The sequence below is a fragment of the Strigops habroptila genome, chromosome 16, assembly GCF_004027225.2.
Source record: "Strigops habroptila isolate Jane chromosome 16, bStrHab1.2.pri, whole genome shotgun sequence".
Classification (NCBI taxonomy): domain Eukaryota; kingdom Metazoa; phylum Chordata; class Aves; order Psittaciformes; family Psittacidae; genus Strigops; species Strigops habroptila.
In genome coordinates, this window is record NC_044292.2 from 3,573,841 (window position 1) to 3,590,489 (window position 16,649).

The window sequence follows — 16,649 nt, forward strand, 5'->3', positions numbered from 1 at the left end:
TTGGTCTTAGGGTCACAGCTCGAGGTACGGTGTGGGCTGTGTCACTGTCCTGGCTCTGGGGCTCTTTGGGCTTCACCAGCCACTCGTGCTGGTGCTGCACCCCAAAAACGGGACATGAGGAGATGGCAGTCAGGGGCTTTGGGTGGTAACGTCCTCGGCTCCTTTCCAGTGGCTGTTGTGGGGACTGCTCTGTGGGTACTTGTGGGGAAAGAGGGCCAGGGGTCTCTCCTTTGGTAAGCGCTGAGGGGTGTCCCAGGGGGGACCCCCGTTTCTTCCCTCCCAGGGGCCTGTTCCTCCTACGCCGCCTGGGGGCGCCAGAGGGAGGCGTGCGCCTGCGTTTCCGCTCCCGTCCCCTCCCCGCCCCTCAGCGGCCGCGTTCTCGCGAGAGCTCCTGAGCGTCGCCAGGCTGCGGGAGCAACATGGCGACGGCCAGCGGCGAGGGGTGCAGCAGCGATGCGGAGGCGGGCCCGTCGTGGTGGGACGGCCGCAGCAGCCTGTCGGAGCGCACCGCGGCCGCGGAGCGGAGCAGCGCGGCGCCAGTGCCGCTCGACATCGACAACACTGAGGCCTTCGTTAAGGTGCGCGGCCCGGGGGCGGCAGCGGGGCGGGCACAGTGCACTACCGCTCCCGGCGTGCCGTGCGCGGCCCGGGGCATGGCGGGAGCTGTGGTTCTCCCCTCAGGGGGCTGCCCGCCGACCCCCGGCTGGGGAGGTGGCACTCCTGAAGAGATGCGGGGCAGGGTGGGTGCGGGCCGCTCCTGGGGTGCCTTGGGCTGTCACCGCCCCGGGCTTGGGCCTCCTGCGCTGGGTGCGGCTTTGTGAGCGCCCCGGGTCGGGGTTTGCCGCCTCCATGAGATGCAGAGGAGCCGGGACCGCCCGAGGGCCGTTCCGGGGCGTGTGGCGGTGGGCTTTGCCCCTTGGGTAACAGGTCTCAACGTCAGCTGCCTTGTGTTTAACCTGTGCACGCTGCCGCTTCCAAGGGAGGGAGCGCCAGCCGGTTCTCAAGCAGGAAGCGTGTTGGTTTTGTTGTTTATTTGGGGTTTTTTTGGTTTGTTAATAAAGTAATTATCTGCGTTCCTGCTTTCTAGATTGAGTTTTAAGTTTTGTTATTAAGTTTTCATCATTTTATCGGTCTCTGAAGAGACAACATGAACTAAATGACTGTAAACTTCATCCCACTGAAAAGCCCCATGATATTATATAGGAGACCTGCGCAGTTCAAAGAAACTAGGCAAAATGTAGTTCTGCCAAATAATACCCTGGGTAAATGGAGGAACAAAATACCTAAAAAATGCTAATAATGTGGTGTTCTCGCACAGTATGCTCTTGGCACAATGGTAGAAGCAACAAAGGCATCTAACGGGCTTCCTCAGCCTGGCGATGAGTATGACTTCTACCGATGCTTCCCTGGCTTCCGGGTGTACTGTGAAACACAGAGTGACCGTCTCCTGGACTGGTAAGGATGCTTCTGTGCCTCTGGGCCATTGCTGATAGCTTCCAATCCAAAACAGAAGGTAGCACCCTTCTTTAGAGACTCCAAATTTGTTGCAGATGAAAGGATGGCTTATTGTACATACCTAATTGTAGCTACTTTTGTAGCACTCGATAGTTTAAGAAGCAAGTTTAAAGAGGGCCTTTCGTAATGATTTTGATAAGGAGCTGTGCAGGGAGCAGAGGCAGATATAAAACACATTAGGCTATCTGTTTTAAAAGTCACGTGGTTCCTAAGAAATTAATTCTAACACTTAATGCTGTACAGGAGTATCTCCTATTCACTGCTCACGCAATGTTATCTATAGGACCTGCATTTGGTTTATTTTCATGCCTTGAAGATGTATAAAGTTGAAGGGAATTGGATGGTTTAGTGTTCAACATGCCTGCTTTCAAAATGCTAACAGCTGTACTGTTCTCTTGCAAGCATGAGCAAAGTGATGCAGTATTATGGCTGCAGGAGCCACATGAAAGATCACAGCAAAGTGACAGACCTGGAAGATAAATTTGACCTGTTGGTGGATGCCAACGATGTCATTCTGGAAAGAGTGGTAAGCAAATCATTTCTGGTTGTTGCTCTTACAAATCGTTCAGTTACCACACTGCAAGAATGTCAGTGGTAGTGCATTCACAGTTACATTTAGTGTTTCCTCAATCTGGTGGGTTTCCTTTTTATTCCATGTGCTAGGCCAGTGGTCACAGCAGCTGAGGCAGATGGGTTATGGCCCAAAAGGAAGGAAATAATATGCTTCATTGAGAATAGGTTGATGATTGGACTTGATGATCTTAAAGGTCTTTTCCAACCTAAATGATTCTGTGATTCTGTGTGACTTGTGGCCTAAAACCCCACAACCTGAGAACAGGTCTGTAAATTCATACTGCTGCTTCTCTGAGGAAACTTTTCCTACCCCTGATGTTCACCGTATTCCTCCCACATTTGTCTGTCTCATGTTGCATTCAGACATTCATGCCTTGTCTCATGAAGAATTCAGGGGAAATGGCTGTGCAAATACCTATCTGTGTGACTTTATTCAGTCTCAGTGGAGTGGCTGAGTGTGGTAATTTAACAGGGGTTTGGTTTTCACCTTACTTTTCTGGAATTTAGGGTATTTTATTGGACGAAGCATCAGGAGTGAACAGAAACCAGCAGCCAGTCCTCCCTGCTGGGTTACAGCCCCCACAGACGATCGTTTCCAGCTGGAACCGCAAGGTGAGGCCTCTGCTCTCCGTGTGATGTGTTACCATAGCTTTTTTCCCCAGCACTGGCACTGTTAGTTTTCCAGTGGAATTGAGTAGTTAAATGATTTGTCACAATTTTTTACACATCCTAATTCCCTCTTTTTCACTTTTCCTATTTGTTCAAACTTGATTCTGGATTCTGTGTGCTTTCAATTGCCATTTCAGTTTTATGTACACAACAGCTTTTCTTTTGCTTATTCATCCGAATTCAGGATCTTGAATCAAAGAACTTTCACTCTTACGTGCTGGACTCACTGCGAAAGGGTGACTCAGTTTTGAGTTTGGGGTGTAACTTTATTCCTCTGAATATTGGGTCAGGCTGAGTAGAAGGAACTCTGAATGTCTGTTAAATCATATGAGTTTTACCTGTGGTTACCTTCTTTTAAATAGGCAGGAGACTCCCACAAGAGAAATCAAACTGAAACCTTCCGACTGCTTCATGCCAAGAATATCTCTCGACCACAGCTTAAATTTCGGGAAAAGATTGACAATTCCAACACTCCTTTTGTACCTAAACTTTTTATCAAGCCAAACGCTTTGAAACCTTTGCCTGAAGGTAAGAGGTTTATTTTTTGTTGGGTGACTTACGGAGAGTATTTGGCACAAGTCAGTCCTCACAGTCCAGAGGAGAAATCGTTGACAACAGCTAACAGCAGGGGGTACTGACCACTTAAGTGCAGTAAGCTCTGTGACTGTTGTTCACATACATGTAATGTAAGGGTAGGTCAGTATACAACATCTTGTTGGTATACAGTAAATAATCTGTTCCAAGCAGATGCATTGAGTTCTCTTTACCACCATTGAACGGACATGGTGAGAGTCACTCAGGCACCAGAAGTGGTCTTGACTAGTCTAGTTGGCTCGACAGATACTTCTTCCTAATTAGTTAGGAGCACCAGATCTGTGGTTAGACCTAGCTTTGTTTTGGGTGCTTTATCAAAGCCACCAGCATGTCATTCTGCTGCTGGTGATTCATCTTTCATCTGCACTGATGCTGTTGTACTTTTAGAAACTGGGAATGATTGAAAGATTTTTCTGAAGATTTTTCAATCTCTTTCCAAGCTCTTGAGCAGAACCACCTTGTGTCTTCCTTGACAACAGCCTGGTAAAACCTAGTAACTGAGTTGTCACTAGAGGTGCAGACAGAAATCCTACAGCAAAAGCTGCAGGTCTAAATTGTTAGCAATTTTGATACTTTAGGATTTTAATAGGATCTTGTGGTGGGTGGAGGGGAGAGAGTAGTAGGCTGAGAACATGTTATGCGTGGGACCCAGTCCAGTTGTTCCATATTGGTTGTTCAGCCCTCACAAAAAGTGGACGGCAACGAAAGGAGCGCCCTGAGGACTTGGATGTGCCACCTGCTTTGGCAGACTTCATACACCAGCAGAGGACCCAGCAAACTGAGCAAGACATGTAAGACATTAAACTGACAGCAAGGTGCTTGGAGTACCACTGGTGAACATGCACTTGTATGGTTCCATTGTGCCGATGCTCTTCATGTGTGACAGCTCTGCATGTGTTTTGTGTCCTCACACTACGTTGCGTGTGATTTGTTTTAGACATCTGCAGTTACTTTAAACCTGTGCTTAATCAGAGACACAATTTCTACTCATAGGGAAACTGCCATAGCTCTCAGAGTCTCTGTGTACTGAGATGACTGAAATTTAGTCTATCTTCCTAATTTCCACAGGTTTGCTCACCCTTACCAGTATGAACTGGAGCATTTTTCTCCACCAGATGGAGTTCTTCAGAAACCAGAACCCCAGGTTGGTGCCCACATTAGTTTAAGCTTACAGCAGATGTAGTCACCATACTCGATGAATTTCAGAATTGAGGGTGGGGGTCAGGGGTGGGAATTGACAGAGGACATACCGTGCCTAATAATTTGCTCTGCCAGATGTACAGGCCCGTCAAGGAAACACCCTGTCATTTTATCACCACACTGGATGAACTGGTAGAACTAAATGAAAAGCTTATGAACTGTAAAGAGTTTGCCCTGGATTTGGAGGTAATCAGGCTGCCCTTTCTGTTTAAATGTTACATGTGTACTGTTAGTACCTAGGAAACCATTATATTCTTCTAGTGTGTTTTGTAGTCTTCTCTTTCTTCTGCTTATTGTACTTTCTGACATGAAAAGACAGTTCATGACCTGTCAGATATTATCTATAAGGTAGAATTAAACCATGTCAATATTATGTGTTTTCCAAAGGTTGTACTGGCTGCACACTTCATACTGAATTTCATGGTATTACTTCTATAACTGATCTTAGCTTACATCTCTCTCGCACATTTTCAGCACCATTCCTACAGGAGCTTCCTGGGCCTGACATGTCTGATGCAGATTTCCACCCGAACAGAGGACTTCATTATTGATGTACTGGAATTGCGCAGCGACATGTACATTCTCAACGAGACCTTTACGGACCCTGCAATTGTGAAGGTCAGCTGCCAAATCCACCAATTTACCATCAGAATTCCCATTTTTGTTTGGTTTTTTCCCCTTAGTTTAAGTTTTGCTAAAGTTAAAAGCACACTGTGTGCTCTGCCATGGTCACTTGGCTCTGCTTTCGTTTTGTTTGTTTATGTGCCTGTTGCCTTGATGTAAGTGTGGAGTTACTTGCCAAGTGCAGTTATTTAGCAGTTTTACACTGAACAGTGAAGGACAGAGGGAAAAGAAATCTGGTCCTAGACACATCAGTATGAAACCACAGCACAGCCAGCTTGGAGCAGAAGTGTTCTTCGTGTCATTCTCAATTTGTTTTGCTTTTCAAGGTCCTTCATGGTGCTGATTCAGATGTGGAATGGCTGCAAAAAGACTTTGGTCTGTACTTGGTGAACATGTTTGATACTCACCAAGCTGCTCGGCTCCTCAATCTTGGCAAGCATTCTTTGGACCATTTGCTAAAGCTGTATTGCAACGTAGATGCTGACAAGCAGTACCAGCTGGCTGACTGGAGGATACGGTAAAAACTGACCCTTTAAATGGGCTGGAGCTGCAAGGTAGCACTTATCCTTGTTTGTACTGTTATAGCAGGAGCATGTTTCTAGTTGCAAGCCTCATAGTTGTAGGTTAGTCTCAAAATGAATGAGCACAGCATTTACCTGGCTGTGCTGTAAGTTCTTCTATGAGTGTTACATTTTCCCATGTTTCTTTAGAAAATTAGTTCTTTTGGGAAAATAAAGGAAGTTTAAGTAATGAAAAGCTCCTGGACGCTCAGTTCTTAGGAGCAGCACTTAACCACTGCAGTATTATAGAGGAAGTCAGTATTTGCTCCTCTAGAGCCCCCACTAAAACATTCAGTCACCCTCACTAGGTAGAGCAGTGTGCTGTTGGAGCAATGAACTTGGCTATGCACATGGACCCTGCACACCACAGAGGTCCCAGGTCTGCTTTATGGAGGCTCTGCAGAGAGGGAAGAGTTAAACAAATACCATAGCCAGCAGTTCTGCCATATGGCAGTCTTGCTCTCTGGCCTGTGAAGCTGTCTGAATTGGGAAGTGCACAGCTTGTTTACTGCTGTTGCCCAACAAATCCTTCAGTAAGGAAACAGAAGAATTTCTGTATTGGTTCTTGGTGTGTTTTATATGCAGTTTGCCCTAATATGTTTAGTAAGAGGAAAGTGACAGCTTGGTGGGGCAACTGCAATGTATTAGTGTACTTTTGGCTCTTTTTCTAGCCCTCTGCCAGAAGAGATGATGCAGTATGCCCGTGATGACACTCACTACTTGCTCTACATCTATGATAAAGTGAGGGAGGCGCTATGGGAGAGAGGGAACGAGCTGCCCACTCAGCTGCAGATTGTGTGGCAACGCAGCAAGGACATCTGCCTGAAGGTAAAGCTTCACCTGCTTGGATTACCTGGATCAGAGTATGGGCTTAGTAGGACAGAAAGTCCTTTGCCTGTTCTGCATCTAGTGTAGACACAGGTTTTTTTCCTCTGTGTGTGTCTGAAAACAGCTGTATAAACTCTAACTCAGTTGTGTGCACTTGGTTCACTAGCTGCCTTCTTGCTGGTTTTTGGATGCTAGCACTCCTTGGCCTCCTGATGCTTTCAGGTGTGTCTTTTCCAAGAGAGATGTTACATTTCCAGTTCTGCTGGATGTTCCTAGAAGTTCAAAGCCTAGCTGGAGTTGCACTAGGAGATAATTACATTGTGCCTGTGGAAAATACTATCGATGAAAGTAGGCCTTGTCTAATGTAGTAAAGCTTGAAGATACTGTATGTCTAAAGCTGCTCTTGGAGTTCATGAGGGTGGTTTTCCTGTAAAAATGTATGAGATGTATGTTTTTCAGGGATAGGCTCCAACCAGTAGTTTAGGGTGAAAGCTCCAAGACACATTGTACCTGAGTTGATTCAGTCCCCTTATGTCCATGTGAGATTCTGTCTGTCTCAGGCAAACAAGAAAGCACAAATCTGATTCTGATCACGAGTGTTTCTTTTTTTCCCTGTCCAGAAATACATCAAGCCCCTCTTTACAGATGAATCCTACCTTGAGCTCTACAGGAGGCAGAAAAAACATCTCAACACACAGCAGCTATCAGCATTTAGGTTGCTGTTTGCATGGAGAGACAAGATAGCACGGCAAGAGGATGAGAGTACAGGGTAGGAAGGCTTTTCTTAGTCACTGGCTTAATCCTTCAGTGAGTTTCTTGTATTGTGCCCCTCCTGCACCCAAGGTGGAACTACTTTGTTACCTGTAGAAATTGGTGTACTACCTCAGGCTGCTTTTTACACACAAGTCCTGTTATGTTATCAGTATCTAGATCAGTTAATTTCCTTTTAAGTGATTCCATCTTTTCAGACCTTGCAATCGGGGCAGACTTGTGCACTTTGAAGGTATTTTTAAGAGTTTTTAACATTCTGTTACATTCACACCACCTCTTCGTGTTGTAGGTATGTGCTACCAAATCACATGCTATCGAAGATAGCAGAGGAGCTGCCCAAGTAAGTTTTGTTCACCTTTGAGTAGTCTCGTTTGATTTTTAACATCCAACAAGTAATTTTCCTGGTGTGTGATTACTTCTGCAGTTGATCCCTTCCTTCCAGCTGTCAATACTGCTTTTTCTGTAGTTGTTCAGTTTGGAAGAGAAAGAAATAGCAATACTTATCCTTATCCTTAGAAGGATACAGACGGCTTCTGGGATACATCTCTCTCTCTGATTTTATTCCGCTAATAAAACACATTCCTTTGTCACATGTTCCCTCTGATATTCCTACCGTATTACAGAGCAAGAGAGGGATGAGTTCCCCCGTAACATGTATTTGGGTCTTTTTCAGTTCTTAAAGGGATTGGGAGGAGTGCAAGGGGCAGATCCCTTAAATCATCCAATTTATACAACATTTTCCTCAAACACTTGGCACTCATAATCTAACATCCATGCTTGTGTATAATAAAAATGCATGAATTGGTGGTTTCTCCTTATCACAAACCTGGTACAAAAGATTTTTTTATCACAGAAAATAAACCCCGACAGATTAATCTGACTTGTCTTACTCTGTCACAGTCAGGACCGCGGTTATATCTGCTTGGATGTCCTTTGAATACAAATGCCTAATGTATTGGCCATAAATACAGCACACTGAACTTTCCTCATCTCTTTAGAGAACCCCAGGGCATCATTGCTTGCTGTAATCCAGTCCCACCACTAGTTCGCCAGCAGATTAATGAATTGCATCTCCTCATTCAGCAGGCCCGGGAGATGCCTCTTCTCAAGGTAGGAGTAGCTTGTACCACACAAGAGACTCATTTCTTGCTTTCCCTAAGCCAGGGACTGGAGCTAAACGGTGACCTGTGATGCTATGTATGCTGAAGTTTGCTTTTTGAACACTGTGAATATGGTGTTCTGTAGTACAGCAGAAAGATATATAGCAACTTCTTGCCTGTGTCTTGCTGCTGTGTACTGGCTTACACACAGCGTAGTTTCCTGGAGAATTAGAGCAGTAAAAGAACAGACACTACTTGAACGTGGTGCAGTTACATTGCACATCATGTTTGCCTGCGTGAGGAAGAAGTGGACCTTGTGGAATTTGTTGATCATGTAAATGGATTCATAAATCTTTTACAGCTATGGTGAAGCAAAAACAAAACCCCTAGGTGTGAGAGGTTCATTAGTTAAAATACAGCATCAGCATGTTGATATTAATACAGACTTCCTCCTTCAGTGAAACAAAACCATTTGTGAGCATGTATGTGTCCTTTCTGTGTGAGGTGTTTAAATGTATCCATGTGCAAACGCTGCAGGACAAGAAAAAATGTCATTTTATTAACCTGCTAGCTTGTAATAAATGTGTTGAAAATGCTGATAAGGAGGCCAGCCTAAAAGAAATAGAGCAGGTGCATTTAAGTGACTTGATCTTTCTCTCCCATTCTAGTCGGAGGTAGTCAAGAGGAGAGCACCTCCACCCGTCCCTGAGGTACTGTTCACATAATATTTGTTACCTAATGTCTTAAAGCCTTAAACTCAGAGACAAATGCAGCAGAATTCTAGCTTTTAGTAAATGGTTTATTCTCATCCATTTTACATGTCTCTCCATTTTAGCTTATTGTTGCTTCTCTGTGCCAGGCCCATAACATTACCAGCTGTAAATTGGTATTTTACAAAGCACCATAACAGCAGCACTTAAGGCTTCAGCAGCAAACACTCCAGCTGCTGGACAGTTTCGTGTGTGTTAGTCTATATTGACTGATCTCTAAGAAGAGATGTTTCAGATGGGTTTCTAAGGCTGACTTGTTTACTGTCCTTGTATGTATGAAGTAAAGCATCTCTCTTAGCCAATGGGTGTTTGCACAGATAGCCTTTTGATGCCAGATGCAGTATGCTCTGCTGTATTAAGAATATTCAGTCTCTGAATTTCACCCCTTTAGTTGAATTTTCATTAAATTATCTGCAATATGTGGAAACATTCACAGATTTACAGAATAATATATTAATGGTGTCTGTAATTTGAATCTGCAGAAGCCAGAGAATCCCTTCTTTGGACCACATGACAGATCCCGGCATCCTGTGAATCATTTCCAGAACAACTCTAACTTGGGTAATTTGGACTTAACCTAAAAACTGTGCCCATAATGACATGATGTGGCTTTGGCATGGGGAAATAAGCAGCCCTGAAGGAACTTGCAGTGAAATCTCATTACGCAAAAGAGCAGTAAAATATATAGATAATATATCCAATAAAAATTTTGTCTCCTTTTCATCTAGAGCCTGCACCAGTTTTGGAACATAGTCGCCTCTTTTCAGACAACGAGAGGACGATAGATACTGAGGGTGTTCAGCCAGAGTCAACATGTCTTTTTGCTACTGCCACTCTCAGCATATTCAATGTAAGCAACGTGTTTGATAGTGTCAGGTTTTAAGTCGTAGCAAACATACTTAATAATCTGATAAAACTGTGAAAGCGTGGCAAGAAATACTAAGGTGGGGCACACATGGAAATGATACTGGCTTCCTGTCAAGCATATGGTATAATGAAGACAACAAGGTTAGGAGGCTAGCAAGGTAATTACATCTCTCTTGGAGGGTCACTGCCATCAGTGGAGCTTCAGACAGAGTGAGAAATGCCATGCATGAATCAGCAGTAGCAAAACCAACAAAATAGTAATATTTCTTTCTTTTTTTTTTCAGGAATGTGATAAAGATGAAGGAAAAAAGACTTTAACTGCTGCACAGCAGAAAGCTCAGCGTATTATGGAGTCCTTTGAAAACCCATTTAGAATGGTAAAAGCTCCCAGTACATATTTGTTCCAGGCATATCTGAAAGAGCTGGATACAGCATCAGCTGCTGCTCTTATTGAAATCAAGAGATTGTCCTTCTTGCAAAGTTCACACGTGTGGATTTGTTTTCAAAACACACTGAAATGCCTCTTAGATATATGTCTTTCTACATAGTAAACCTTCCACTGGGGTTTTTTTAAACAAGTTTGAGGGTTTCTTAATTTGCATCCCATTTTGATCTCTCCTTTATGGCTAGAGTTAGTGAGCTGGTGTTACTCTTGTAGTGCATCAGCAGAACAATAGAATACTTTGATATAGATTTGGAGTGGCAAATTACTAGGAAATAATATCAAAACAACTTCTTTGGGTGTGTGGTTGGGGTTTGGGGTTTTTGTGTTTGTTTTTAATTTAATGTTTCTCTTGGCCATAGCTGTGCTAACCCTTCTTTTTCCAAAAGGCGTTCTAGCTGTACAATGCTTCTTAAATAGGAACTTTTTGACTTGGAACATGTTAAGTAGCATTTTAGAGGTGAGCTAAGTGCCATGTGCAGTGTTTAAAGCAAAATGGTTTTCCCTCTCTACAGTTCCTACCTGCAGAAGAGAATACTGCCTATGTGTCACAGTCTGCAAAGTTTGACCCGTCATCAAAGATTTATGAAGTAAGTAAGACTTGTGCTAAAATTTCTTGCCAAGTACTACAAAAGAAGGAAGTAAGTAGATGATTTTCCTTTGGGAACTTCAGCAATATAGATTTATATTTTTTTTCTCCTTTAATTCTTCCCAGAAGAAGAAGAAGATTTGAGAAATTTGACATGTTTCTGAATCTGTAGTTCATTGTTTCTGTGACATTAGTATCCTTTGAAGAAGCAGGGATTGGAGACATCCCACTGTATATTCCCTGTCTGTCAAAGCTACAGACTACTGCTGAAGTCTGTATTCTACTTTTGTTCTTATGGCATGTTTGTAGCTCAGAACTTTTAAAGCACATAGGTTTACTTTACCTGGTGCAGCAGATCTTAATCTCTTTTACAATCCAATTTGATCGTTTGTGCTCTTAATGAAGACCAGCATGTGGCAGCAAGTTTATAAACTCCTTTTTGCCATAAAACTTCAAAGAGAGTGATCCCAGGTAATGTTTTTTCATTGCAGATCAGCAATCAATGGAAGCTGTTGACACATTCACGAGTACAGAGGGAGTCCAAGGATGAAGCAAAAAAGAAAGCAGCCCAGCAGTCAGGTGCGGCCATTCTTCCCTTCCTCAGTGTGTTGGCTGTGCTCTTCCCAATGCACATAGGTTGTTTCCCAGTTACAAGAAAACCTTAGGTGATGGATTGCCTGATGGATGAGGTTATTTGGCAAAGATTGTACTCTGTTTAGTTTGAGATTTGCTACAAGCTGGTTTGCTTTTTCTAAGCTCCTAGCAAACTCACTCCTGCTTTTTACAGTAATGCTTGTTTGTTTCCACAGCTGCTCGTGACCAGGCACAGAAGGCATATAAAGAGGAAACAGAAACTATTGTGTCTGTTCGTCAGCAAGCTATGGTATGTCATTGAATTCCCTACTTCCAGCCTTTGCCCCTCGTGACCTTTATTACGTAGTTCAGAATGCAACCCTGAGCCCTAAAACTCTGAAATACTGAATGACAGTCTTTTGATAGTGTGCTTGCTGTGGTTTTGCCCTGTGTGTAGCAGCAGGCCCCTAGCAACTGTGCTGGGCAAATCTTCACATCCCTCCATATCTTCTGTAGGGAATGTTTTCCACTGCTGCACCTCTCTGCTCCTCACTTGCCTGGGTTCCCCCAGATCTGCCTATGGGGCCACAGTGGATTTCAACCTGTCAGTGTCCTCTGAAATGACAACGTGGCTTTTCATCTGAAAAGTCCCTCCTGTGAGGGGGAAGAAAACAAGGCAGTTTAGGCACAAGGAAGAGCACAGTGCTTTCTACCTGCGCTATTATTGCCACAGGCAATAGCTGCCACTGGGCCTAGGTCCATTGGGCAGTTCATCTGCATGCTGGTGTTCCTGCCTACACAGAGATGTTTCATTCTACTCTCCTGAACTTGTCCTTCTTTCTATTCCATGGGTTGCTTTCACAGGAGGAGCAAGCTAGTAAGAAGAGGGAGAGAGAGACAGTTGGAAGTGAAACGGGAACAGAGTTGCCAAAACAGGAGAAGAAACGGCCAAAAGCCTCCCAGCAACCAGAGGAGCTGGAAGCACCCAAGCAGTTTACCCCCTTTGATTACAGCAAGTCCAACTTCAAAGTGTTTGCGGGTAAGATCTGGATCTCTTGCTAGTGTGCTGCAGGCTGTGGAAAATGTTGCCAGCTGAGCCATGAGAAGGCTCCGTGTGTGTGGATGTGGGTGCCAAGGCAGTACAAACTGTCATAATGCACCTACCTTACAGTGGGGAAATACTGAAAGAAATTAACTTGAGGAATGTGGAGTTCAGCATCCCTTTTCCAATTTGGAAACAAAGTCCTGAAACCGTTGGCCATGGGGATTAGAGATTCAGATTTTGCTTCTTTTCTCTGTTTAATTGGACCTCAGGAACTAGGAGGCAAAGTTGTGACTCCTTTGTGACAAGTATCTATGCAAAAGCATCTCCTGCCCCTAAGAGGCTGTTCTGGTTTTTAGCATGTGGGGGACTGCAATGAAACCTCCTTATCATTAGAGGAGCACTGTGGAATGTACTGTTCTTTATGGAAAATTTTAGTGACAGCTCCTCTCCTCTCTCCCTTAGGAAGCAGCAAATCGAAGCAGTCGCCACAATTTGATCCTGCCAAGCAAGCTTACATGGGCAAGGTAGGGACATGTCATGAAAGAAGGAACAGAAATGTTGGTGATAGCATGTACCCAGCTAGGGAAGGCAGATCACTTTTTCTGGATCTGCAGAATGTTCCCTAACAGCACTTAGTACTGAGGTGCAGCTTCCAGTCAGAGGCTCATACTTTGTAATATAGCCTCTTCCCATCCAGGAAGAGCTTTCTTGGGGCCCCTTGGACTCTCTTCTTGTTTCCCACCTCTTCATATATTCACACCTACACCTCCATACATCACAGGCATGATACTTGGACCACAACACATCACAAGTTCCCAATACCAAATTCAAGGCACTCTCAAGAAAAATCAGTCCAGTTATTCCAAGCCATGTCAGCTCTGTGTGTTGCCCACATTTCTCCACCGAGTACTGTCATTAGGAAAACAGTCTCAGCTCAGAGAATTTTTACTTAATTTATTGAGATTGAGTTTGAGAGATTGAAGAGAAGAAAGAAAACCTGAACAATCAAACACACACGTAGGGAAACTTATGATCAGCACAGGGCAGTTTCTCTGTCATCACCCTCTCACCCCACCCCAGGTCCCCCCTGCAGACCTGGGTTACCTCAAACCCCCCACATATACTCTGTGTAGTGTTCATGGCCTGATGTCAGTGGGCAGTCAGGTGTGAAGTAATAGGGTGCTCGTGCATGAACTCATTGGGTTCTCAAGTGTTAATTTAAAGTTCTGAAGCTCATTTTCATGCATTTCAGCCTCTTTCCTGTATATTTAACTGGAGGGCAAATGGTACCAGGGAGCATCTTAGATATTCATTAAAAATCCTGTTTCAGAAGCTGAACAAGTTTATGCCTGATACTGTAGGAAACAGTTTCCTGTGCAATCCCTTTGGTGTGTCAGTTGAAACTTGTTGGGGGGGGGGAATAACCATCTGGTGAATTTGGGACAACCTGTACAGATCTTTCTGACTAGGTGGGTAAGATTTGTCATCAGTGGGGTGTTGTGCCTTGCATGTCAAGGTTAGACCAGTAGAACAGCATTTACTCAGATGCTTTTAGCACATGTACATACAAAGAAGTCCTAAAGCATAAAGCTCACAGTGTAAACTTGAAGTTGGAGGGACCTGACAGCACATGAATCTCATGGAATGTCCTGTATTTGGCAGGTGGCTCACTGTGGTGCTGGTGTTTTTTGTTTCTATTTTCTATGCAGAGATTTGCTGGAGCTAACAAACTTCCACAGTCTGGAAACCGAAGCATGTCCTACCTGGCTGGGAAAGCTGATAGGTGTGTGTCAGCCTGCTCTGCTCTCATCAGTGCTGGAGTGTTTTCACGCCTGTGCCCCGGAGCTATGGGCAAAGCAGAGCTATTGTCCTCTATTGCTGTGGGAGCTTAGGCACATGTTCGATGGGAAGAGGTTGCATCACAGCTTGACGTCAGTTTAAAGGGGAAAAAAAAAGAGGAAAAAAAAATAGCTTTGTCAGGATTAATGCAATCAAACAACAACTCTGGGTGGAAGGTTTGAAATGCTGAGGTTAAAGTTTGTGTTAATAGATGTGGGAGTTGCTTTCTTTGGCCACAAATATAGGTAAAGGTGGGGAGAAAATCTGCCTAGCTGGGGAGGGAGATAAGTAACAGTAATGCCAAATGGGAACATTCTTGTTCTGAATAGATACTTAATGTGTAGCTTACAAGGCTTTGATCCTTGTGTTTTAATTAGTCATGAAAGAGCAACACTATGTAAGGGCAGCATTGGAGGGAGAAAGGTTGTGCCTGCATCATGACCCCTTCAATAGAATCATTGTAGACTGTCATGGCTTTTCAATCTTGAGTGAATTTAGAGCAAGAGTTAAAAGTCTTTCTGCAACTGTCTTTTGCAGGGGTTCCAGACACCACTGGCCAAAGAGATAGATAGTCCCTGTTCCAGGTCCTGTGGGAATTGCTGCTGAACAAATCAAGAGTCACCAGTGTTGTCACCATAGGAAGCAAACACCAGTCATTGTGCAGTTTTTGTACAGAAACGTTTTAAACCCATTAAATCCTTTTTTTTTTTCTTTTTTTCCCCCCAAAAAAAGGAAAACCATCTTAATTGATGTCATTTTTATTGTATTCCTGTGGGGTTTTGTGTAATTATAGTCACGGTGTTGCTTTGTAATTTTGAAAGTTTATCCTGTGTCATCAAATACAGGTTGGCTAAAGCTGTCGCTTCTTGGAGTTGCTTCAAATGCAAACCCAGCATGTCAATGGAGTATGAGGGGACCTTCTTGGCCATCTCTAAAGCCAGCACAAAAATAAGAGAGATTCAGTAGATGTGACTTAAACCCCAGCAGGCTGGAGGAGGAAATGAAGCCAGAGTGTCTTTTATGTTAGACCTTGCTTACAAATTGAACAGCACAGCTCATCTCTTACAAGACAAGGTAATATGAAACATGAGTGTGTTTACCTGGCAGTGTTTGTGTCTTTTTTAAGCAAAGGGTTTATTTTAAGGGGAAAAAAAAAGAGTTAGGGATCAGAGACCAGTGGTTTCACCACTGAGTTACAGACTGAAAGCAATAGCATTAGGTAGAAGGCAGAAATACAGAGTGCAGTATTGGTTTGGGGAAGCCAGTGAGGTTCTGTGCTGCAAATGAATCTCAGCACAGCTGTACTGTACTGAATATTGGGAACACTTCCTTTCCCAAAGGGTGCTCAGGCATTGGAACAGGCTGCCCATGGCAGTGCTGGAGTACCATCCCTGGAAGTGTTCAAAACCACATAGAGACGAGGCCCTCAGTGCCATGGGTTAGTGGTGGCCTTGGCAGTGCTGGGCAATGGTTGGACTTGATGGTCTTAAAGGCCTTTTCCAACCTACTTGATTCTGTGATTCTACTAACACTTCAAAGTTTTAAATACCTGCAGTGAGTTATCCTGAAGTCTTTGTAGAAAGAATATCAGCCCATAATGGGATGGGTGGATGACAGAGCCTAATGTAACTGCTGACAGCTGAAGGCTGGTAGTGCTGCTGCGCAAGAGGTAAGCAATGTTACAGTTTAACAGGCGGGAGTAGAAGGGTAGGGCTGATGTGACTTTGCTTGAAGCCACATTAAATCAGTGGCAGAGCTGCTCCTGGGATTACTGTCATGGCACTGAGCAATAGATCTTGTTCCCTTTCCCAAAGGCTTTGTCTTTACTCTGATTTCCTTCTCTGACTGAGGATTTTTTGTTTCACACTCGCCTGTTTTGGCAATGACAGAATTTACTTCTCTGACTGCTGGGTAGCAGTTAAAAACTTCGCTCTCTTTTCCTACCCCGAGGGCTTTATTTAACAAAGCCTGGGAGGAGGTTTGGGATTTTGTTTGTTTTCAGTCTTTCCCCATATGTCTGTGGAGCAGGGAGCAGAAGGAGCAGAGGAGGGTATCTTAGTGTGAACAGATCCGACTGAGCCAATGCTGTA

At 44.1% G+C, this 16,649-nt stretch overlaps 1 protein-coding gene across 1 annotated transcript; it reads left to right on the forward strand.

Moving 5' to 3' along the window:
- The first annotated feature begins 244 nt into the window (after window positions 1-244).
- On the forward strand, window positions 245-15,665 carry EXOSC10 (exosome component 10). Its single transcript, XM_030507771.1, has 25 exons — window positions 245-578; window positions 1,319-1,455; window positions 1,918-2,041; window positions 2,596-2,700; window positions 3,120-3,285; window positions 4,031-4,142; window positions 4,420-4,495; window positions 4,627-4,737; window positions 5,026-5,169; window positions 5,502-5,692; window positions 6,407-6,563; window positions 7,184-7,332; window positions 7,624-7,674; window positions 8,333-8,444; window positions 9,103-9,144; window positions 9,687-9,765; window positions 9,933-10,054; window positions 10,356-10,448; window positions 11,029-11,103; window positions 11,594-11,681; window positions 11,912-11,985; window positions 12,540-12,714; window positions 13,183-13,244; window positions 14,430-14,503; window positions 15,097-15,665. Exons 1-25 carry the CDS (start codon window positions 420-422, stop codon window positions 15,125-15,127), a joined length of 2,709 nt encoding a protein of 902 aa, XP_030363631.1. The 5' UTR covers window positions 245-419; the 3' UTR covers window positions 15,128-15,665.
- Window positions 15,666-16,649: the final 984 nt, after the last annotated feature.

Excerpts from the sequence above, each read along its gene's own strand:
- EXOSC10 (XM_030507771.1), top strand. The coding sequence starts at position 420 with ATGGCGACGGCCAGCGGCGAGGGGTGCAGCAGCGATGCGGAGGCGGGC. Across the intron at positions 2,042-2,595 it reads ATGTCATTCTGGAAAGAGTG|GGTATTTTATTGGACGAAGC; the intron begins GTAAGCAAATCA and ends TCTGGAATTTAG. Across the intron at positions 3,286-4,030 it reads TTTGAAACCTTTGCCTGAAG|CCCTCACAAAAAGTGGACGG; the intron begins GTAAGAGGTTTA and ends TTGGTTGTTCAG.